This window comes from Drosophila sulfurigaster, chromosome 2R (assembly GCF_023558435.1).
Source record: "Drosophila sulfurigaster albostrigata strain 15112-1811.04 chromosome 2R, ASM2355843v2, whole genome shotgun sequence".
Taxonomy (NCBI): domain Eukaryota; kingdom Metazoa; phylum Arthropoda; class Insecta; order Diptera; family Drosophilidae; genus Drosophila; species Drosophila sulfurigaster.
In genome coordinates, this window is record NC_084882.1 from 4,565,901 (window position 1) to 4,591,355 (window position 25,455).

The 25,455-nt window shown below is 35.6% G+C and overlaps 3 protein-coding genes across 14 annotated transcripts in view; all 3 read right to left on the bottom strand.

The window, feature by feature from the left end:
• Positions 1-677: 677 nt before the first annotated feature.
• Positions 678-1,719, bottom strand: LOC133838231 (probable maleylacetoacetate isomerase 2). Its single transcript, XM_062269268.1, has 3 exons — positions 1,391-1,719; positions 1,000-1,330; positions 678-931 (listed from the first exon to the last, which is right to left on the bottom strand). Exons 1-3 carry the CDS (start codon positions 1,662-1,664, stop codon positions 814-816), a joined length of 723 nt encoding a protein of 240 aa, XP_062125252.1. The 5' UTR covers positions 1,665-1,719; the 3' UTR covers positions 678-813.
• Positions 1,720-4,250: 2,531 nt separating this feature from the next.
• Positions 4,251-8,111, bottom strand: LOC133836006 (probable maleylacetoacetate isomerase 2). 4 transcript variants are annotated; one of them, XM_062266253.1, is made up of 5 exons: positions 7,981-8,111; positions 7,719-7,915; positions 5,833-6,010; positions 5,436-5,766; positions 4,251-5,376 (listed from the first exon to the last, which is right to left on the bottom strand). In XM_062266253.1, the coding sequence occupies exons 2-5, from the start codon at positions 7,740-7,742 to the stop codon at positions 5,247-5,249; spliced, it is 663 nt and encodes a 220-aa protein (XP_062122237.1). In that variant the 5' UTR covers positions 7,743-7,915; positions 7,981-8,111; the 3' UTR covers positions 4,251-5,246. The 4 variants fall into 4 exon arrangements, with proteins under 4 accessions (XP_062122237.1, XP_062122236.1, XP_062122238.1 ...); XM_062266252.1 differs by having other exon boundaries at positions 7,719-8,111; XM_062266254.1 differs by lacking the exons at positions 7,719-7,915; positions 7,981-8,111 and adding an exon at positions 6,780-6,855.
• A 3,113-nt stretch (positions 8,112-11,224) lies between these two features.
• The window catches only part of LOC133836005 (pneumococcal serine-rich repeat protein), a 31,902-nt gene continuing 17,671 nt past the window's right edge, over positions 11,225-25,455 (bottom strand). For 3 of the 9 annotated variants that reach the window (XM_062266247.1, XM_062266244.1, XM_062266245.1), the window contains 9 exons: positions 23,925-24,309; positions 23,148-23,857; positions 22,273-22,391; positions 21,356-22,181; positions 20,892-21,281; positions 17,698-20,835; positions 17,308-17,469; positions 16,568-17,040; positions 11,225-14,961 (listed from right to left, as the gene is read on the bottom strand). In XM_062266247.1, coding sequence (XP_062122231.1) covers positions 14,787-14,961; positions 16,568-17,040; positions 17,308-17,469; positions 17,698-20,835; positions 20,892-21,281; positions 21,356-22,181; positions 22,273-22,391; positions 23,148-23,857; positions 23,925-24,255 — 6,324 coding nt within the window. In that variant the 5' untranslated portion in view covers positions 24,256-24,309 and the 3' untranslated portion in view covers positions 11,225-14,786. Of the gene's footprint in view, positions 14,962-15,870; positions 15,976-16,567; positions 17,041-17,307; positions 17,470-17,697; positions 20,836-20,891; positions 21,282-21,355; positions 22,182-22,272; positions 22,392-23,147; positions 23,858-23,924; positions 24,310-25,455 lie in introns of those variants that run through there. The other 6 variants (XR_009893671.1, XR_009893670.1, XM_062266248.1 and 3 more) reach the window with 6 other exon arrangements.

Here is a 25,455-nt window from a genome sequence, read left to right on the forward strand (position 1 = left end):
ACCAATCTTGTACAATTTGGAAATGTGTGGATATGGTTCGCTCAAATCCGAAAGCAGCCCTAAAAAGTACACGAGAAACAGTTATCCTTCTATACATATTACTTACATATATACAAATGCATAGTGCACACATATAATCTAAGGGAAACATACCCGTAGACACGATACAGACAATTCAGTGATGAGAGCGGCAAAGCAAAAGAGGCAACAAAATAGAGATAGGGGCTTGTAAAAAATGAAAGCAAATACAAGTAATAAGCTAGGTAGGACCGATGTACCAAAGAACCGATGGAGTGATGTCACAATATTAGACATTACACGAAATCTACGGCTATTTAATGGTAATGGTAATGTTATAAAGTGCGTTTCGCGCATACGAATATATGTGCAAAATAGAATTTATAGTAAAATTTGTTGATTACATTTACATGTACACATACAAAAAACATATATACATATAGACAGAAGCCTATATGATAAAGAACACTAACATAGGCAAACTCAGCAAATGTCACACATTATTATGAAAAGCGGGATCCGTTAAGAATAAACCGAAGTAATTGTAAAGTAAACCCCAATTCAGAAGAAACATGAAAAGTTAAAAATATGCGTATAACATGAATTACATATTTAAGAAAAAATTATATTAAAACAAACTAATAAAGATTATATTAAAATTGACTTGTGACTTATATATCGGAATTTATTTGCAGTTGATTTTTTATTTAGCTTTATCTGTAAACCTCATTGAATAGAATTGCTATACAATCACAATCAGTAAAAAACATTTAACAGTTTTATGGGTCTTTTAAACTATTTTTTTGGATAGTCTGGTTGTTTGCGTGGGTGACTGTCAATGACAACTTGTTCGCTTTCTAAATTGGCATTGATTCTCAAAATTGTTGGATAGGGATCCAAATTTACATGATATCTACAAAAAAATATAATAATTCTCATTAGGTACAAGACAAATTAAAATTGTTAATTATTAAAACAGACCGTCTGGCATTGAATACTTGTGGGACAAGGCAACAATCAGCCATGGAGATCTCATCACCGACACAATATCTTCCAGATGACGACGACAATACCGTTTCCAGTCCTATGAATCCGCGGGTTATCCAATGCTGGGCCCATTCGATGCTTTTTTCTTTACCTAGGTGAGCCAATACAAGGCGATTTTGAAGAGGTTGGATAGCAGAGCATATTATTTCAACTATTTCACGCACTTTGGCTCGACCCTGCGGATTCTGAGGCAATATCGAGGTGTGCTGTCGAGTCTCTTCCAGATAGTGCATTATCGCCACAGAATCGCAAAGCGTTTGCCCATCTACAAATGTACAATAATTAAAATTAGTAATCAGATTGGAAAGGCATTCCTTATAGTCACCAATTTGAAGCACCGGCACTTGCTGCATTGGATTCAATTCCCGATACTCAGGAGTATAGCTGTGTACTGCATCCGTCTTGAGCAAGCTAGTTGGTTTAAGGTCATACGAAATATTTTTCAGCCCCAACGCAATACGTACTCGCCATGAGCAGGAACTGAGGCAATATGAGTACAATATTGGCTTTTCATTTTTGCAGTGGGACGAACTGAACATGCGTTTCCCAGTTTGAGCAAAATAACTCAATCTTGAATTTAGATGTTTCAAAAAACTCATTTTGCTTTAAATGCGCACTTTTCTGCACATAACAGCTGATTTAATTAGCGCAATGTGATCGCTATTTTTTTTTTGCTTAATATACCAACTTCCATTATCAACAATATCCTAAAATATGCCATACATAAAAAACATTATTCTTAAAAATAAGAAATTCGTTAATTGGGACGGAAATATGTGAGGATTTAATTATTTTTAGCATATTTATATTCAGCATATTTCATTTTCATTTAAAACAAAATAAAAAACACTTTTAGGTCTACTTTTCTTGAAAATTGCTAAAAATATATTAGACATCGATATTTTGAATTTTGGAGGATTTAGTTTTCATTTTTTTCTCCTTTCGTGTTCGAGGCGATTGTGCAAAAGCATTCCAGATGCAAATGGTATAGAATGATATGGTACATACAATAATATCTATAGTCAAAATGTCCAAGACATTAAAGAAAAACTTTTCTATGGGGAAAACGCCTACTTACTAGGAGTCTTAGTTACCTTGGCTGATAGTCTGAAATATTTTGCACTCTTTGGTATAATTTGGAAGTAGGACTGTATCAATATACCTAAAATACCCTTTGGTGCGTTCTTAGTATTTTGCGGTATATTAATTTTGTATATTTCAAATGCATTTCCGCGTATCTCACAGTTGAGCACACTCGACTATAGCTGTCTTTCTTGTTTTTTATTCTCCCCACTGACGATTCAACATTTTTAGAAATATAGTAAAATTTATTTTCTTTCGTTATTACTTTTGTTTCAGTTTTATGTACAATTGACACTAATTGTTGTGAACAAGTTTCAGTTGAGTTTGAGTAGTGTTTTCGGATTGAAATGTGAAATATCGGTATAATAAAGGAAATACCTCGCCACAAACTGATATATCACTTTATGTATGAATACATTTTTATACATTTTTTTGAATGTATGTATATGAATAACAACAAATAAGTCCCCCGCAACCCAATTTCAATAAAACCAAACTATAAAATACATATACCTACATAAATTTAGTATCGTCGAAAAACACGAAAATCGACAATTTTATTAAACTGTGTTAAAATTGAGAATATCTTGATATAAAAATGTTTATTTTACAATACATTCAAATTATTTGATATTAGGCAAATTTTGAATTTAGGTATGTACTTATGTGTACAAATGTGTCAAAAAACAAGTAAGAAAGCTACAATCGAGAGTGCGCTACCCATTTTGAATAAAACTAAAATATTGCGGTATTATTCTTAAAATATACCGTAAATACTAGCAATATGCCAAATGATATATTTGGTATATATATAGTTCCGCATTCAAAATATACCATAGGTAGCACAATATACCAGATTGTCAGCCAGAGCAACTAAGACCCCTAGTAAGTTGGCGTTTTTGCCCATACAAAAGTATTTCTTTAATAACTTCCACAATTTTTATCTTATTGTTAAGAATTTGAAACAAACCTGATTTGCATGCTGTCGGAAATAAATTATAGCTCTATCTCTTACAGTCTCTTAGATCTAGGTGTTTATACGGACAGACGGACAGAGAGACAGACAGAAAGACGGACATGGCTAGTTGATGCTGATTAAGAATATACACCTGGCCCTCGCTTAACACGAGGGTTACGTTCCTAGAAATCTTTGTGTTAAGCGAAATCGTGTTAAGCGAAACATGGATTCAGTACAAAATAAGGAGTTACGTTCGCAAAATTCAAAATTGGCAGCAAACAATATTTTTTTTTTGTTCAAATTTTGTCTGTTTTTATTAAGGTTTCATACATACTATGTTCAAAATTAACCAAACGTTATTATGCATATGCCTTTAATAAATGCATAACGTTCATATTTTCAAAACTAAAAGCTGGTATTCAGTTAAAAAAGTTGCTTCATAGAATAATTTAACAGTTAATCTTTATAGAAACTTAAAAATGTTAAAAATAAGTACTCATACCAATATGTGTACTATCATGAATTTAGTTGGCGCGAAATTTCTTACTTATTATACCTGCTACTCATAAGATAGAAGGTTATTATAACTAACATATGTGCCTTCAGGAAATGTATGTAATAGATAAACGGAGGCATCTTCGACCTTATGAAGTATATATATTATATATTCTTGATCAGCGCATACAGTCGAGACGATATAGTCTCAGAGACTATAAGAGAAAGAGATATAATTTTCGAAAGCACTTGTTATGTTTGCACGCAGATCAAGTTTGTATCACATTTTTGCCTCGCCCACTCCGCCCCGCAAATTGATACAAAACCGAGAAACAAGTTTTTTGACTGAATTCTAGTAGATACAATATTATCGCGATTTTTAGTAGAAACAATAGCAACTGTAGTCCTTTTAAATTCTGAATTCTTGATCCGATAAAAATAGTAGAAGTTATTTAAAAAATATTGTTGTATGAACAAATACTCATACTTACTGTATAGTTTGCTCTCTATGGTATATATTGAATGATACTGTATTTATATACCAAAAACATATCCCTTGGTATGTTGGAGTACTTCGTCTTTGAAGTATGATACTCATACTATGATTATTGCTATCTGAGAAATGAATAACTATAAACGTTTCAGTGGATTGGGGTTACTAAGAAGTTTATTTTTTAATTATGTAGATAATATTTGGAACTGTTACAATTTTATGGTAATTAACATAGTCATGTGCAGATTGATGGCTTTCCTTAGAAATCGCAAGGTTTCTTAAACTACATTGAGGCTATCATCCTTATCAATGTGTCAATTACTTGTATACACACGCAAGTGATAGATTGTCTCAGAGATGTTTGAACCCTATAATATATAACTTATTATGCTGCACTTCGATTGTGGATGGGTTATCGTTTTATTATGTGCATTAAATAGTTGAAATACATTTTTCCAATTTTTTGCTTGATAGCGAAAATAATTTTTGTTCGCCGTAGTACTTTGAGTCATGATTTATGTTGAATTATTAGTGTTCTTTTTGTTTAGTTGGTATAGTTTAAACGGCCTTCCTTTTTGTACTTTTCAAAAATGATTTTTCTTCAGCGTCGATAGATTCTTATTTTTAATTGTTATTATTTATAGTATGTAATATTGTTTGTAGATTTTGAATGTATGTGTACATATTAAAATTTAATTTTTCTTTTTTAAATCCCTGAATCAAATTTTGCTTGTCGTCATGAATTCCTTTAAATTTTTGAGTTTTAATACCTTACATAAAATTCATAAAAATAAGTTTATATCTGAGATTATCTTTTAGACCATTTTCACATTGAGAACAAATGAATATTTTATTTTTTTTTGTGAGACTATTAATATGGTTTCTCATTTAATTTTTCATGTTGTTCATATTATATTTTATCGATATTATTATATTTTTATGCATTTATGCATAGGTAAATGCTGTTAGCAATTTCGTAAATCACATCCGACTGTTTATCTCAATGAAACATACTCCATCTGACTTCCCGTATTAATCAAACCTTGTTTCGCTGTCATTGTTAAATAGTATTAAAAATGTACTTCCGTTTGTAATACGAACTGCAAATCACTTTTTTGTTTTACGGCGCTTTGCAGTTGTCGGCGGAAAATTCTATTTGTTGGGTAACTCCGGCGGACAGTCCGGCTGATTGGAAGGATGAGCAGCACGAAAAGCTGGATTGCTCTCCAGCTCGCGGTCAATGCGCAGTATAATGGGATATGGACGCAGGTCCACATGGAATCTAAAACATATGTACATAGTAATTAGTAAATTACCATTCACTTTATATTCTTATCTTACCTTCTTGCATTAAACACCTGCGGTACAAGGCAGCAATCCGCCATAGAAATCTCATCGCCTACGCAATACTTTCCGGCCGAAGTTGACAGAGCTTTTTCCACAGCACGAAATCCGCGTGTTATCCAATGCTGTGCCCATTCCTTTTTCTTCTCCTCTCCAACGTGAATGAGGACAATAAGGTTTTGAAGTGGTTGAATACCAGAGCAAATGATCTCAATAATTTCACGCACCTTAGCTCGCTTATGAACGTCTTGTGGGAGCAATGGACGTTGAGGACGTGTCTCCTCCAAGTAGTGCATAATAGCGACTGACTCGATAAGTGTATGTCCATCTATGATTAGGAGGACAGACAAATAATTACAAATTATTCAGTTGAAGTCTGAAATATTAGTCATACCTATTTGAAGTGCCGGCACCTGTTCCATGGGGTTAACCTCACGGTATTCATTGCAGTGCTGCTCACCACCCGACTTAATCAGGCTGATGGGTTTGATATCATAGGGTATCTCTTTGAGATTCATCGCAATTCGCACGCGCCATGAACACGAGCTGCGCCAATACGAGTACAGTATTGGCTGAGAATCAGAGGAAATAACATGCGATTTAGAAGACATTTAAAACGAATTAATTATCACTGCTAGATGTGAACAGCATATGAGTCTGATACCAAATGAGAAACTCTCAAGCCGAAGCATTTTACTTTAATAAATAGACTAAGCTCATTATAACATAACAAATAAGAACAAAACAGGTTGCTATTGATAACGAGTACGGGAAAAATAACCTCCTCCGAAGAGCTAACATTTTTAATAATAATCTGGTTAAACCAGTTGCTCAACAGTGAGTTTGCTAATTTGCTTGTTTATCGTTCGTATATTTCCTTTCAACTATTTTATTCAATCATTATCAAAAAAACTAATGGAATCTTGATTTAACGCAATCGCACTCTGCTTGAAAACTGTTAAAAAAAACCCACAATTAAATGTTGGTCATGTAAGAATTCGTTTTTATTTTCCAAACTAAATTTAAAAGAAGGCGATAATACACTTAGTATTTAAACATTTGTATAGCTTTTATAATCACATTTTGGAAAAATAATATTTCGAGAGCATATGACGAGTTGATAAATTTTTATGATATACTTGTAATAAGTATACTCGCAAAAGCCTTTAAGTGCGTCAAGAAAGCTATTTAAGAAATAATGTAAACCTTATTTCCTTGCTATGTACTTCATTATGATAAATGTTTGAAAAAATGTATATATACATATATACTCATGGCTTTTTTGCTTTTTTTGGTATTACTTTTTAATTATTTTTATATTTTTTTATCAGCTCTACCTACATGATTCATATAGTGCACTTCGATAAAATTGTCCTTCCGTGATTTTAGAATGTTGCACTCAATACGAATGCTATACACACACTGACCACGAGTAGATACAGATACATCGTTCACAATATGTAGAGCGACATAGCAACAGCAACAGCAACAACGACAGCAACAGCGCTAACATCAAGAAGATAAAAGGCAGTAGCCCCGGACGAGCCCCAAAATAATGAACTTTTGTGTATAATAACCACACAATTCCGGGAACCAGAGTTGACCGACAGACGAACACATGCACATAGTGCGCATAAAAGTGTATGTTAATCGGCATAATAAGTTGCCTACAAGTTCATTGAACCCATGTGAAAGTAAAGTCGGCAGTATTCGGCGTCCACACAGTGGGCCGAATCGGCGCCGTGTCCCGAAGTATGTCGTACATCAAGGTCGGCTAGGGGCATTAACCTTAACCAAGTTTATATTGGCCTCTCCGCTGTCGAGCAAGAGCAAGTCAGTACGACGTTCCAAGGACACTTTCAGATATCCACAGTGACGCGCTCAAGAGGCATAGCAGCACGACACGAGCGTAAAACGAACATTGCTCAAAAATTTGTTTTGGGGTGCGCTTTTAGGGGTTGCTATGCAGAGCATACCTCTTCATAGTTTGAGTTAAACATTGCACTAGGGTTGCCAAGCTTTGCCATTGTTTCATCAACAGTCATATAGTCATACACATCTCCGCACCCTGGCAACTACGTTCGCGTCATTTCATGTTGTGTAAGCAAATGAAAAAAGCTTTTTGCTGGCGCATGTGCTGACAAAACAGGATTGCAGTATGAGTTTAACTCAAACCATCACAGGCTGCCAGCGATTGTCAGCGCAGGATGAGTGAGTTTTCAGCAATTTTTTTTTGCCACATGAGGCGCAAACTTTTAGCGCCATCGTCGTTGGACTTACCTTGGCTATGGCCGATAGGGACATAGCGTTGTGATGGTACTTTGAGTAATTAATCTTGAAGCCGTTTAAGCCGGACTCACTGCGAAAACAATACTTAATGGACTGGACCGGTCGGGGAAGCAGAAGACCTAATTTGCGATGACTGGTTTATGTGTAGTTAGCACACAATCCAGATCAATAAAGGTATTCCAATACCCCTGTTTATAAGCAATTCGCGGGTAAACAAATTATTTAAACACACAAATGTGAATATTGCAATTACTTCAAATATAAATGCAGAAAACTCCAAATGCACTCAAAGTCGTTTTGTGTTTTTTAAGGTTAACTAACGCGTTGCGCGGTCGCAAGCAGAACAGCGTCCAACGACAGGATATGATGCCAGAACGTAACTAAACACAGTGAGCTAAATAAACGAGTGCAAAAGCAAAAGCGAAAGCGAAAGCAAAGGACACGCTGTCAAAGCTAACGAATTGAGTAGTTGAGAGCGTAATATGCAAAGATAAAGAGAGAGAGAGAATTTGCAAACAGCCCGCGGTAGAGCTCGAGCTTTATTTGGTTCATATCCTTTTTGTGCTTTTTTAGCCAATACTCCATCCGCGGAGTCACCGATGTCGATAAATAATAACTTGTAGATTCGGTAAATAATACACATGATTCATTTGTTTTATTACCACCAGTTTATTTGTGATTTCATTAAAAGGTTTTTCTTTTACTAGATTTTTGTAAGTTTACTTCATTTCCTTTAAGGTTGCTCAAACGATTTTCGATTAAAATACACATTCTTAACCTAGAGGTCGGTAACGAATGGACTAAAATAGTTAACAAATTCTCACAGTATGTTTGTACAGAGAAATCGTACACAAAGAAAACCATAATTACTATTCAGACATAATTAAATAGTACATCAAAAAACTTAAGCAACAGGAAATTGAAGTTGAACACAGTAAACATTTATTTTAATTTTTTTGATTCTGTGTAGAAATGCAACAATGTGTATAACGACTTCAAAATAGCCGCACAACCAATAGAATATCACACCAAAAATGGCAGAGTACAACGAATACAATAAATTGCAAGAGTGTGTATATGCATGAGTTTGTTTGTGTTGTGTGTATGGCTTAGAAGGGAACAAAGATAACAACTTTATATGTCTTTATCGTGCAATCTTGGAGACAGGATTCCTAACTGTACAAATCGCTCGCGTGGGTGTTAAGGACTTTAATGGGCTTGTAGGTACAACATTCATAAAGTTTAACTACCTCAGCACTACCTAAATTGTCGTTGTCGTTTTGCTAGCTAACAAAAGTTACTGTATATGTACGTAAGAATGTATGTATATATCAGTGTGTAGGTATGCACGTAATATAAAATCACCAACATATGAAAAAATTATTGTTGTAATATTATTAGAAAATAGTGTCCATATATCATCCCGTTATCATCATCTAGACGGTATTTTTCTTAGTAAATTATGCTTTCTTACACTTCTTTTTATATGTTTACTTCACTTAAACTAATGCATTCGAAGAATTGACTCCAATTTAATGGCAAGAGCCATGTTTTGCTTTTTTGCATTTCGTTTGATTTGTTTTTTTTTTTGTAGTTCCTTTTTCATTTTGTTTATAAGATTTACATGTACAACATACGTTACACATACACATACAATACACAATATCCATAATTTTTTTTTTAATTGGTAACTCCATGCTAAATATAATTTGTCATTATATAGTGCCTAGTAGGCAGTTGTATTAATACGGTATAATAAAAACATTTTATTATATTATACTTATAAAAGATGCAGCCAAAGCTAAACATATATGACTATTTTAGCAATTCATAATTTTTAAAATTATTTGGAGGGAATATTCATGATTTTTAAGTACCTTTACATTGATAAATTGCTATTGAATATGAGTGTAAAGTATTTCTCGTATGTTTCAATACACAAATATAGTTTTCGCCAACTCATTACCAATTTATTTTGATTACGACTGCCAGCAAGATTTAGTTTTTAATATTAAGAAATGTACTTGTGTTGCAAACAAAAATTAAAGTTGCCTGCACAAAAACATATGTATGTATGTCCTTTTATTTCTTTTTGTATTACAACTATTTTTGATCATCTTATACAACCATGAAATCTTAATTGTTCACATTAATATATACATATACATATACATATACATATACATATACATATACATATACATATACATATACATATACATATACATATACATATATATACATATACATATACATATACATATACATATACATATACATATACATATACATATATACATATACATATACATATACATATACATATACATATACATATACATATACATATACATATACATATACATATACATATACATATACATATACATATACATATACATATACATATACATATACATATACATATACATATACATATACATATACATATACATATACATATACATATACATATACATATACATATACATATACATATACATATACATATACATATACATATACATATATATACATATACATATACATATACATATACATATACATATACATATACATATACATATACATATACATATACATATACATATACATATACATATACATATACATATACATATACATATACATATACATATACATATACATATACATATACATATACATATACATATACATATACATATACATATACATATACATATACATATACATATACATATACATATACATATACATATACATATACATATACATATACATATACATATACATATACATATACATATACATATACATATACATATACATATACATATACATATACATATACATATACATATACATATACATATACATATACATATACATATACATATACATATACATATACATATACATATACATATACATATACATATACATATACATATACATATACATATACATATACATATACATATACATATACATATACATATACATATACATATACATATACATATACATATACATATACATATACATATACATATACATATACATATACATATACATATACATATACATCTTTTATTTTACAGGTTAAATATAATTTACTGTCAACAAGAGGTTATAGCATTTGAACTAATGTCAAGTAACAGTTGCTTATAAAAGAATTCCATTATAGTTAAAACTTACATCTGAAAGTTCTCGTCTATATATATTTGAATGGTTGTTTCTATTTATATTGCTCAAAGATCCTCAGCACTAACAGCTTCGATCCGACTAACTCCCAAACACATATTTAAAATTTATTAGTAATACAGATTTTTAAAGTAAGTATGTTATATCAGCAATACGTATACAATTTAATGTACATATGTAAGCCTGAGTGACAAATGTTTGTTGCTTACAATGTTTGTTGGCACTCCATACGAAAATAATAGAATTATAACAATTTTTCTGAATTTTTTGTTGTGTTTTCCTTATTAGGCCCTAAAATATTTCAAACACAAGAAATAATGTCTCATTTGCAGTGGTTGGACCTAAAATTATATGTGATGAATTCAAAAGATATTTCATTATCCAATAAAATTGTCTCTTACAATCTACGCACGAGTGCCGTCATAGTATAAATTTACATCATGATTTCTATACATATAGTAAATATTAAATACATTTATTTCTTGCAATAGTTTTATGCTAAATAAAATTGATATGTCTAAGAACTATTATCAATTGCTGTCCAGTTTTTGTATTTTATCTGGAAGTAATTCAGTTGTGTGCCATTTTGTACACCTTATTTAAACACTATGCATGGAAAACGATTATACGAAATTCGGTTAAAATTTGACGGCAAAATGATTGTTAGAACGTAAGGAATGTGGTACATAGTCATATGTACGTATATTTATTGAAATCTTAACATTTTAAGTTTTACGAGTATATTGTTTTAATTCACTTGAGTTGAGTCTTGAGTCAGTAGCGCATGAGCACATGAACATATAGCTTAATGTCCGTCTGTTTTACGTACTTATTTCATACGATTAATACGAGCATTATCATTGGATTATCATTGGATATTCGTGTTAATTTTTTTTAGTAGTTTGGCTTTTGTGATGTTGAGTATCATATTATATTTTGTATTATTCATACTCGTACACTTAATGAACAATCACAACGCAGAGTATTTGAATAAAGTTCCAGCGCCGCTGAATAAAGTTGTTTTCTACCTCAAAGGGTACACAAATATTATTGAAATGTGAAATACGTAAGTGAGTATATGCCACAAAATCAATTCACAGATTGTCATATCTACTTTGTTTGCGTTTCGAGTTAGATCGAAATAAAAATACACACACGGAAATAACAAAAGAGAAATTTAATCCACTCATTGATAAAAATTTGATGACATTATTATAACAATATTTATAAAAATTATATTAAATATTAAAAATAATAACAATAATGATAAAAATCGTATTAAATAATAATATTCTTGATTTATATATACATAAGTACAACAATACAATTTTTGCATTTTTTCTTTGTCTTTCGGTAACTTTTTGTTAAACAAAAATCTTTTGTATCGCTAAAATGGTGTCATAGACGTTAATTAATATTCTTTTATTATTATATATATTTATTTCTCGTAAATTAAAATAAAGATTTATTTTCCAAGATTTTAATCGTAATACTTAACACTTACTCTTGAAGGCATTTTAATTTAAATGATACGAACAGAAGACACTTAAAAGCAAAGTTCAACATTGTTAGAAAGGATTGGAACGTAACTAATATTATAAATATTTGTAGAGAAAATGCACACAACGAAAGTTGATCATTAGGACTGAAATTTTCTAAAAGTTTCAACATATATTGTAAATGTAAATACAAATATGTACTGCATATGCCTTTTAATGTTCAGAGGAAAAATATTAACATTGTATATATCATACAAAATAATTATTTTTATAACTGCTATTAGAAAGTTTGTAGGCAGCTTTTTAAGCCCACGGCAATAATGTTTCAGGCAAATTGTTTTCAGTGGTGGGTTTTGTAGCTGATTTCACTTAGTTAAATAAGTATTCCGTCACATTTATAATATATAGTATATTAATGCACTCTTAAGTACCAAAACAAATATGCGTAAAATTCAACTAAGGTTTATGAGTATCGTTTCTATGTATGTTAAGGTTAAACGCAGTATACGTTCAATACGAATAAGCCAATGAATACAATGAAGCAAATGACAGAAAGTGAGTAGGCAGTTGCAACATAACAGAATCATCTTGCAGTTGTCACACCTGCAATCAGCCGAGTATTTAAAGATCAGGACTGGTTTCTGTAGCTAGTATTCAATATGTACATTGTCTATGAAAGCTATTTAGTATAGTACATGTACTTAAGAGTAATAAGCAAATTACAACCTTGAGAATTGCTAAAAGTTTCTTTGCTCCTTAATGCATTTTCTGCAAGAGTGGGGACTAGCTATGAGTTTTTCTAAGAGAGTTTGGCCTAAGTCTATATGCTAGTTTTAATTACAATACATTATACTATTATTACGTCATAGTCTAACACTGGCCGCCTCATAAATTTTTTTTTTACCTACAATCAATTGATCTATTTGTTGTAGTACATTAGCTCACTGTCCAAATGGAAAACGCGTGATTCTTGTTGTTGTTATTCTTCAGGCAGATTAACTGTAGTACGGATGAACAACTACATGTGTAGAGTTATGTATGTAGGTTTGTAAATCATTTTTCTGTGCCTTGTATGTATATTCAAATGCTCTGTACGTGTGTGAGTGTAATGAATACATAAGTTTGTCATATATGATGTACATTCATAATTATGTTTCAAATGCATTAGTATGTGCGTGTGAGTGTGTGTGTGTGTTTAGATTTACCAATAGAGTAATGTCTTTTGTGCATTTTGAGAAATATTAAAATAAACTTTTTTTATATGGGTACATACAAACATATACATAATATACAAAGGTATGTACATAGGCCTGCATGTATGTATATATAAACATGTATATATATTTTTAATATAATTATCTAGAAGTGTGTATGCAATGACAGTTCATATTTACAACTTTGCGGTAAAAGATAAAATTATCAATTTTTGGTTTTTGGTTTCGTTTAGTTTAGTTTGTTATGACTTTTGTTTAGCTAAAATCGTTTTTGATCTCACTCAATATCACTTCATTTCACTATAATTTTTATTTGCTTTACATTTAGCAATATTTGGTATTAGAATAGTTTAAGATGTGTAAGTATAATAAAATTTAAATTTCAACTGCATGAAATTGTTGACTTTGGAACTTAAAACCTAAAACAACAATCATATTTGGCATATCGCATCTCAACAGTACTTTTACGATCATATATAGTAACAGACATATGTTTGAGCTTACTTGATGTCCACATAGTGCATAAATTTATATGACCAGATCAATCTTACTTGCTAAACATGTATTTCACTACTAATAGTAAAGTATCTGCACGATGTGTGTGTTGAAAACGTGTAATTAACAGTTCATACGTGATATTAAATTATTTTATACTATTGTGTACTTAACTGGGATTCGAGTTAAAACTACAGCCGTCGAGTCGAGAGTCAAAAGAAAACGCCTACTATAAAAATATGGTAGGTACATTCTTATATATTTAACACAAATATTGCATTTATCTACAAAAGTTAGTAACAATCCATTTTGAACTTGTCTTCAAAGTGTTCTACAATAAATGTTCAAGTTAAAGACTAGAGTTGGGTCGATAATTAGATACGTCTGATATCCAAATAGCTATGTATATAGTAAGACAGATAGGAGAATGTGTTTAAAAACATATGCAAAATATGTTTCATAAAATTTCTACTAATGGCTAAATGTCATACATAATGAACTCGAGCTTATTATACATATTGGATTATTAAGTTCGATTATTAATTTCTGAACTAAAGATTTTATTTAGACTTTAAAGGTTTATATTAAATCCTAAAAGGGGTAATGCGATTGTCAATCAATGTTTTGGCCCGGTTGCTCCGTGTCTATGATGATGTTGAGGCCATTACCAATACTGATGAGGATGCCGCAGAGACAGCGATAATCGCAGGAAGATTTCCATTGGAGGGCGATTGCTGTTTCGAATGGGTTGAGTGTTCCGCTTCCTGCACTCGGTGAGTTTTCATATGGGCGCTGCGACTCTTAACCTTATTGAAGACCCTGACAAATAAAAAACAAGTAAAAGGTGCAATATTAGATTATATATATATATATATATTTATATATATATATAAATATATAAATATTATAGACCACCACTACCACGTTGACATAGAAAAATGTATATATATATTTATATATTTGAATAAATAATGAATCACAATGATTATGATAACATATATATATTTATTTACTTTTACGTGCATAAACAGACTCCTAAGTGCAATGATAGCTAAAGAGCGAGCTGAGAATTAAGAAGGATAGTTTAAGATACAAGAGAGCCATGCAAATACGAAAGAGTTTGTTCCTTTTCCTTTTATTTGCGTGTTTTTTTTTTACTTAACCTTGTGTAGAGATTAATTGCAATGCTGCCAATATTTAATATTGAGAGTAAGAATACTGTTTTATTGTTTTTGAACTTAAAACTAAAAATATATGTAATAATTATTCATAATTACAATAAACCAAAGTATTAAAAGAAATGTGCACTTGAATGTTACGATCTAATAGATACATTTACGTTGGGTGATTCGTCAGTTTTGATCTCAGGTTGAATCTTACGAATACATTTGTGAAATTTGGACTGTATGTATTGCATGTTGAAATTAGTCTGGACCATGTATAAAGCAAGCGCTGTCATATGAAAAATGTTCACATTTAAAATTTGTTAAAAATTTATAAATGATATTCGTAGAGAGAGCTTGTGAGTATCGATATTAGTTTATATAAATATGTACAGTAGATAAATGTAATTGCACGGAGCGATGTGCTGCTATAAAGTAAAATACAATAGGAATTATTTAAATCAGAGAACAAAGTTAATTTGTAGAAAGGAGAAAGTAAATCAAAAGGAAAGAAATACAAATAGAAAACAATGGAAAATGATAAATTATATAATTGCGTACTTACCAAATATTATGCCAGCGAAAGGCAAGTGATTTTATTTGCTTTCCGGCGAAAAAGATTTCGAGAGGCAGATTTCAGTAACATCTATTTGCGACTTGTGACTCTTCGCTTTAAAATTGTAATTTTTGAAATCGTTTATTTGATTTTGATTGTTGGTTTGAGTGGGCACGCATATTGTATATTGAATAGAATTTGGTTTTGACATCATGGAACAATAAATACAATACAACAACAATAACAACAATTATTATCATTTATTTGCAACTCTATCTATAATAATGCGATTGAAATGGAAGAGATAAATTTATAAATTCATCAAAAACTACAAAATATAGTCATGAAGCTAATTGAGATAAGTACATTATAGAATATTAATATATGTATGTATAAGAAGCTAAACAATCCCTTTTTGCAGAGTTGAAACTTATTATGTGAAAAAATGAAATAAACCTGATAATTTAAATTTGCATAAGAAACACAATCGACAATGAAAAAAAAGAAAAAAACGAAAAATCAGAAATTAATTTTTGGTTACGATTATGTATTAATAAAAAAGATATAATTACGATATAACGTGCTTTACGATCTCAACTCATTACGGGCACTCAAATCTCAAATCGCTTAATATGCTTGGGTATTTTAAATTTTATCATGAGTTGGCAATATCTTGTTGTTGGAAATTATCTTGGGTGAATCTTACTTGCCGCACACCTTGCAGGGGAATTCGCTATCCTTGGCAATATTCGAGGTGCCGTTGCCGTTGCTGCTGTTGTTGCTGTTGCTGTTGCTGCAATCTTTCGTTGCTGGCAATGTTTTTGGTGCTGCCGTTAGCAAAAGCGTAGAATTTAGGGATGAGCTGCCAGCTAACAAGGAATTGTTGTTGTTACTATTGTTGCTTACGACGGCCATGCCATTATTGGTGTTTGTTATCGCTGTCGTTGTTATTGCATTAATACTGCTGGTCTGGGTGGTGCATGGATTACTGCTGTGTATACTGTTGCTGTTGCTTGTACTATGATTGTTGTTGCTATTGCCGTTATTGTTGTTATTGTTGGCATTAATTGCCGTTGCATGCTGATTGTTACTGTTGTTGTGGTTGTTGCTGTGGCTGGCATTTCTACCATAAGCGTGTATTCGGACGTGGCCATGCAGAGCCGCTTTCGAGCTAAAGCTCTGCAGTTTCACCACAAATGGATTCAGAGCAGGAATAACAGCGTTAGGTTGTGAACAAAAGAGAAAGTAAATTGAGTGAGCTTATATTGAGCCAAGTGCAAGGAGCAGGTAGTAGTTTGTTAGCTTATATGCCAATAATAAGATGATATTTGGCTTATGCTACAGCATCCATAGCCTAAATATATACTTAAATATACGGCTATTGTAATATATATCTATACTTAACATTTCGATAGCATTTACTTATACATGTACACATAAACTTACCGCAGAGCAGGCGGCAATCTCACAGACGTAGGGTTTCTGTTCCACAGCATGATTGCTAGTTACGACTGGCTCCATTTTCAGGTGCGATACCTTGTAGTCCACACAAAGTTTCTTCCAGAAATAATACATTTGTACACACTCACCCGACGTCTTAGTGCATAACTAAATCATAGTCATATGAATCAAGTATAAAATCGGTATTAATAAATATAACATTACATTCCTTTTCTTGTTAATAGGAATTGTTTTTTTTTTTTAAGAATAATAACGGTAGAAGATATATCACAGTAAGGCTCACTCAACTGTAGCTGAGTCATGACTCCTACATTGTGTAAATATTATAATTTTCTGTGTCATCAAATAACTAAATTAACTAAATTAAATAATTACCTCACTGGTGATTTTAGCAAAATCTTTGCCATGCTTCTCAAGACCACGGAGAAATTGCTCCAGCTCGAAGGCAGTCCATTTCATTTGAAATGCACTGGACTGCATTTGAAGCAGGGTTAGAACTGCCGCCGCAGAGTTGCCTTTGGCATCGAGCAGTGTTTGCAGAGCCATTTCCTCCGAATGACTGCCCATAGGGACTGCCGATGATTTGCTCAGGTCAATATAGCGCATAAGTATCTTATCGTCAAGTTGTACGTTGGGATCCCACATCAAGTCCGCTCCGCAGCTCGTTGATGGCTCCTTCATAAACTCTTCAGGTGGTTTCCAAGCAGGTATCTGTGCTTGGTACGTCGAGCCAAGATTTACCTTGGACTCGTCCGAGAAATCGACCAAGCCCACTGGATCACCAAAGTCATCATCGAAATTATCAAATATTCCCTGACCGAGTTGCTTGCGTACATTGCAGTAGAGTCCGGTGCCTTTGCGATCAGGATTTAGTATGGGGGCCGGAGTATAATGAGTGCGAGAGGGTTTGCGTAACTTCGAGCGATGCGGCGAGAGTGTATGAAATTTCGACAGTTTGTGCATATATTGGGCTCCATTGGAGCGTAGTCGTCTTTTCAGTATCGAGTTTGTTTGATTTGACAATGGCTGCAGATTAGAGATGTTTCCAGCAGCTGAGACTGCACTCACTGAACTAGGAACAACTGCAGGTAAGCTTGTGGCTGTGTCTGTGGCATTAACAGGCTTATTACAATCGCTATCCACGCAGCCGAAAAGAAGACTTGCATCGAGGACTGTTTCATGTCCCCCTGTCCGGCTATTGAGCGGCATATTAAATTCTTGCTTTTCTCCTGAAATGTTACTATAAATCAATGGCTGCAACAAGCTATTCAATGGCTGCAACGTCATTGGTATTGTCGGCTGACTAGCATCTAAATAGGTTGTGTGGCACGCCACCTGATTGAAAGCGGGTAGCACAAATTCTGACTGCTGTTGCTGTTGCTGCGGCTGCTGCTGCGACTGCATCTGATCCGATTGAATGACAGCCTGTTGTGGCAAAATCTGTTCCATCTGTTGATCTTGTCGCTGTTGCTCTTGCTGCTGGCGTTGTTGCTGATGATCAGACGGCGTTTGCTCGTAAAGCATAGTTGTTGCTTGCAATGGCTCTGCAGCTTGCACAGTAACTGTTGTGGACGATGAACCTTGAAACGCCATCTGTCGCTGTTGGCCGAATTCACGCGGCGAGGATGAGAGCAAAGGATCATCGGAGTTGGGCATCATTTGCGATTGCAGCCCCAAGCCTGGCAAATAGTAGAGATCAATGATATTCTCTCCCTGCTGCTCGCTGCTCAAATGCAACTGCATATTCTCATCGGGAAGCACCTCCCGAAGCACTTGCTTAACATCCTCTGCAGAACCAATGCCGCTGGTGAAAAATGACTCGGATAACGGGGAAGTGGCATTACGCGAATCGTTGAGGAACTCCTGGTCCTCGTCGAGAAACGAGAGATTTGTCTCGGAAAACTCGTGCAAATCGCATTCGGCATCGTCCTCAGTGTTATTTAAAAGATCTTCCACCTTGATAGACGGATCGAAGCTGCTCTCTTCCAGAACAGATTTTAATTTAAGTATTTTCTCATTATCGTTGTCACTCAGCTCGGCATGATGCAGGGACTGGTTCTCGTCTGTTTTGAAATACACATGGGAGAAATCTGTCTTATCCCCAAAGAAGCTGTGTGTGGCGTCCACAAACTGGGCTGCGGCATCCTCGATGAATGGAGAGGATTGTGCTACATTTTCATGGCTAGATGGCGGCGTCGGATAGGCAAGGGGTGAATGCAGGGGTGACGCAAGCACTCCGAGAGTGCCACTATTGCCCCGCATGTTGGCAATAGCTTGGATTTGTGAGCTGTTCTGCATGATCAGCTCTTTGGAATGGAATTGCTGGAAAGTTGGCAGCGGAGTGGTGAGCTTCACTTGTGTGCTCTGACCAGTCTCTGGCTCCAACTTCACCAGCTGGTGGGCATGCCCTGCGTGATCGGCGTCGGTAGTCTCACTCAGCAGAGCAAAGTTATCGGAATGTTCGTTTGTGTTTGTTTGTGGATCGTCCTCATCCTCATTCAGTATTTCCATGGTGTCCACAGTTTGCAGTAACATCTCCGTATCCGAAACATTGTACACCTCGCCATCATCGAATAGATCCGATGCATCCGCATCGCTGGTATATGTCACCGTATAGACACCGCCTCCCCTGCTTGTGATGCTGCTCGAATCGCCCAGAGATGTAATGCTATCTTGGTTCGGTGCTATCGACAGGGAGAGCGGCATGCCGTCCGAGAAGGAGATGCTACTTGTGGAGCACGCATTACTGCTGCTGTTGATGACGTTGGTAGAGTTACTGGCGCCACTACTGGAGCTGCTCGCAGTCACCTTACTCTTTGTGGATACAACGTGCACATCCGAAGGTATGATCACTGTACGATTTTTGTTAGTAATAATCTGACGACCGGTTTGAACAGTACTACCAATGGTTGTCAACTCCGTGCCGGCCACATTGCTAAGGAGCATATTTGTACTGGTTTGTGACTGAAACTGAGTCTTCTTGGAGGTCACTGCAATACGAGTGCCCCGCTTGAGCAACTCAATTAGCGTCGAGTCCTTGGGATCCGCGTGGTTAGAAACGCCGCCACTTAGATTACTGCCGCCCTTCAGAGCCGTCAGAGCGCTCATTGTGGTCGTGGTAGGCACATTGTTGGTGGTTATGGTAATGGTATTGGCACCGCTGCCCAAGCTGAGAGTCTTCGGCTGCCTTTGGCCCCCGCTGAAGATCTCAATGCTCTGAGGCAAATCAATTTGCTGGATACTTAATCCATTGCTGCTCTTAATTGTGGTGGCTGCCGGCAGCACCGCTGTCGTTGTGCTCGAATTTGCATTATTGATGCTGTTTGTACTACTCTTCGCATTTAGGAAGCTTTCCACGTCGCTGACAGACCGCCTTAGACAACTGTTGCTCTGACTGCTTGCGCCGGTAATAGCCACTCCACAAACACTGCCAGCGCCACCAACAATACCAAGACCACCACCTCCACCGCAGTTGCTTGAGCTGCTGGGTGGGGCAGGTACTACGAAGGAGCCCTGCAGGAAGAAAGAGCTGTTAAAATGTGCAAACAATACGCATGGGGAGTCCTTACCTTAGAAATATCCTTCCGCTTGCTGATGATTTTCTCCTCAATGAGAGCACGCACCCCAATGCTGGCTGTCTGTAATGGTGGTCCACTGACATCTTTCTTCTCACTACGCTTTGTTTCCGGATCCTTCTTAAAGTAGCCGCCATGCAACCGCATGTGCCCGTTGAGAGCGGGTATGTTCTTGAACTTGCGATGACATAGATTGCATTCAACTGGCTTGTCAATCTTCACAATGTTTAGCAGGTGCGGATTAATGGCAGCCACAATCTGTTGGTTTAGATCGTCCTCCTTGACGTCCTCAGGAGACCCGGAGCTAGCGCTGGAGCTACCGGCAGTGGTAATTAGATCGGTGCCATCCTCAACCGTGACTGTCACGTTCTGGGCATTGTTGAGCTAAATGATCCCAACATGCAGAAAACCAATAATGAAATACTTTGTTTAAGTCTTAAGATCTGTACTATCCTCACCAATTGCATGTTCCATGTCCGTGGTCGAGTCTGTATCGGGGTGGTCTCTGTATTAATCTTGTAGGAGCTGACACTGGTAGGAGACGAGACTGTGACTTGGGCGCTGGTTTGCTTTGTCTGCTGCATGATTTTGCTAATTAGATCGAGCTGCTCCCGTGTAAGTCCCTCTCCCTCAAGCATGGTGCCATCGCTGAGCATAATGGTAGGTGAACTGGCCGCGACTGTTGTTGTGTTGCTGCTAGTTTTCCCGCTGACGCTGGCGCTAACACTACCGCTGCCGCTGATGTTGACACTGACATTGTTGTTGCTGCCGGCCGATGAGCAACCGGACGAAGATGCGGTGGAAGATACATTGGAGGACACTGATGTTGTTGGCGAAAGCAATGTAACTCCAGTTTTAATTGGCAGATTCATGGCCTTGATTTGCTCATCGGACAACGCTATTCCTGTGGCCGCATCCACCACAGTGCTGCCAGTAGAGATATAAGTGCGTATGCACGTGGCCCCATCCGGTGAGCTGGCATCCCCGCTAGCCGTTGCCGGGGAGAGACTTAAAGAGCTGGTGACCGCATTGCCGTTGCTGCTGGCAGTGCTGCTGCAACTGCTGCTGCTGCCACTGCTGCTACTAATTTGGCCACTCATCTGACCACTGCAAATTGCGCCTGCTGATGTTGCTGAAAGCGTGTTGTTGGCTTGCGCTGTGACGCCTCCGTGATGATTTTCCGAATGGCGCCGCAGAGAGCGTGCATCGCAATACGATTTGCCACAGCCATCCGCCTTACATTCGTAAGGCTTCTTGTTGCGATGTGTCATCATGTGTCCGTTTCTAAGGAGGATACAGATTGATGGACAAAATAGATAAGTGGGCGAGTGGGTAAGTGGATCAGCGGAATTACTCGAATGCTTCATTAACTTACAAGTGATCTTGCCGCTTGAATGCCTTCGAGCAGAGCGAACAAATATATTTCCTCTCGTCGCTGTGCGTCAGTTTATGCTTAGCCAGTGCCGAGGCATTTCCAAAGATCTTGCTACAAATCTATAAAAAATTCACCAAGAAACCAAGTGAAATGTAATTAGCATCGCTTGGAGACCTCGATCGCCGTACACATAAGACCACTAAATGCCAAACGCCAAACGCCAAACACCAAACGCCAACCGTCACAACTGTCGATTTGGAAATTTTAATGAGCCGCGATGTGTATACGTAATACAAAATTCACTAATTACGCTCGTTTTCACAAAATCATATACATATATGAATAAGGTCCATATATGTATATACATATGTGTATGGTAGATCTTGGATATGATAACGAAACTTTGAATAATTTATTTGCTGTTTAATTTGACTTTTTCTCGTACGCAATCTTTGTCTTGATTATTTTCGGACTATCTGCATTCTAAGACTATATATATGAGCAAAGTGGTCAGGATTCGATATGTATCCCATTTAAGAAGCAGTGTAAGATCATCATGAACTGTGATCTGCTATAGCTTCTTAAATAGCTTCTAATACGATCGTTATAAATTTCATAGGATCTGCAATTCGAATTCACATCCACAAAGTCCTGATTTTATACTAAATACATATATAATACATAATATGAAGATGTGTTATACAGATAAAACGAGTACACCGTGAGGTGCATAGCTAGCAAACCGAATGACCTTAAAGTTGGCGTCTGATTACGAATGTGACAAATGGCAAATGGTTTGCACAGTCTGCTTCACTGTGGCTGCTGCGCGTAAATCAGATACTAATTTTGTATTACGCAATCGAATGTTAGCTCACCTGGCACTGCTGCGGTCCGTGTCTTGTCGGCGAAGATAGTTTGGGGCGGCTCTTTCGAGGCGCAGTGTCGACTGTTACAATGCCAATGCCAGTTGCTGTAGTGTTCGTGGATGCTGCAGCTGTGACTATGCCAGGAACATTTCGACTGTTGCTCTTGAAACTCGAACTGTGTCCGCTGTGTCCACTGCTGCTGTCGTTGCTATTACTATTGCTGTTGCTGTTGGTGGAAGTGCTGCTACTGACACTGCCAACGCTTATGCTGCTGCCCACTGAGGAGGCGTTGCTAAAGTTACTGCTGTTGCTACAATTGCTATTATTGTTATGTTGACTAAGTAAACTGGCTGCGCTGCTTGTGCTGCTGTTGCTCATAATCTGCGCCAGCGTCGTGACATTGGTGGCAGTGTTGCTACAGCTGCTGCTGCGTATAAGACAGTTCTTAATGTAGTTGGTCTTACTGCCGCTTATACTGCTGATGGTTGTGTTTGTTGCAGCGCTCACAGTCTGCACGTTGATCTTGTTGCTCGAACTCCGTCGCGTAATGGTTATCTTATTTGGATTATTCAAATAGGCGCCAGAGTTTGTATTTAAAATTGTCGGTGCACTATTCCTGTTGGCGGTATTTTTGTTGCTACTTTTTTTGCAGCTGTCGTTGTTGTTGTTGTTGTTGCTGTTGTTGCTGTTGTTGCTGTTACCAAGTTTATTTTTGAGAGCTACAAATGAGACATGCATTAAGTTTTTTGATGCTCTGCTCAGCACTGCGAACTGAATACGACTTACAGGCTGTCTGTATGGTGCCCAAAACATCTGCTAACATGTCCGGATCCGGATAGCCAATGGTCAATGCATTTTCTAATACAGACGCTGAAGCTGATGACGCCTCAAGTACTGTGACGCTCGACGATGACGGTGTTGCTACTGTTGCACTTGTCTTTGTTTTCGTTGGGTTTGTTGTTGCTGCTGTTTCTGTTGCTGTTGCTGTTGGTGTCGCCTCTGGTCTACTGCTCGCTAGCTCCAAGGCATCCACATTTGTACTCACACTAGCACGCGCGTTGCCATCTCTCAATTGCAGAGTCACAGAACTCTCAGTGCCAACAGACGCACTGCACATCAACACGCGCGGCGCGCTAAGACTCGTCAAAGGCAGGTGTATACTTTTGGGTACCTAAATGCGGTGCAAACACAAAGTGACAGATTCTAAAAGCCGCTTAATTATGAATACAAATATTCTTAGGATAATTCCAATATATATATACATATATATATATATATATATATATATATATATATATATATATATATATATATATATATATATATATACATATAAACATATATAATTCATTGTAGACTTCTCGAAAATTATGCCAACATATAATAGACAACGAGACTGCCAGCGAGAGTGCGCTATTGTCACTGAGGATTATTCTAAGATTATTCAAAAAGTCACATCCTCCACCTAATAGTTGCTGCGAGGCATAATTAATTTGATATGAATGCACAGCTATTTGGTCTTAGTAAGCACTAAGCTTAAGCAAACGTCAAATAATTGCCAACTCCCCCAATTTGAATCTATTCACATATGGGTTGTGTTTCAGTGTAAAAGATAGGAATTCGAAACGGATTCGGATTTCGGATTGGATTTCTTATGGCAAACATAAGAGAATAATTCAATAATAATAATAATAATAATAATAATAATAATAATAATAATAATAATAATAATAATAATAATAATAATAATAATAATAATAATAATAATAATAATAATAATAATAATAATAATAATAATAATAATAATAATAATAATAATAATAATAATAATAATAATAATAATAATAATAATAATAATAATAATAATAATAATAATATTAATATTAATATTAATATTAATATTAATAATTATGTACATATCGATCGAGTCTGGCATTTAGGCTTGCTTTACAAGCTCAAGTCCATGCTACCAGCTCCATTCCTTCTGCTGCTGAAATCTTACCTGCATAGACGCCTATTCTTTGGTAGATGCGAGTGGGCTGAGTCTGAAATTTTTGAAATAAAAGCAGATGTACCCCAGGGAAGCGTTTTAGGACCTATTTTGTATACCCCCTTCACTGCAGACATTCCAGTGCTTGAAAGAGATGATCTCGTTATTGCTACATACGCCGACGACTCAGCATTTTTAGCCACCTCAACGGATAACGTAAAAGCATCAGCAATCCTGCAACTACAACTCACAAAATTGGAACCGTGGCTGCTAAGATCGAACGTCGTCGTCAACGAAAGTAAATCAGCGCATATAACATTCGCCACC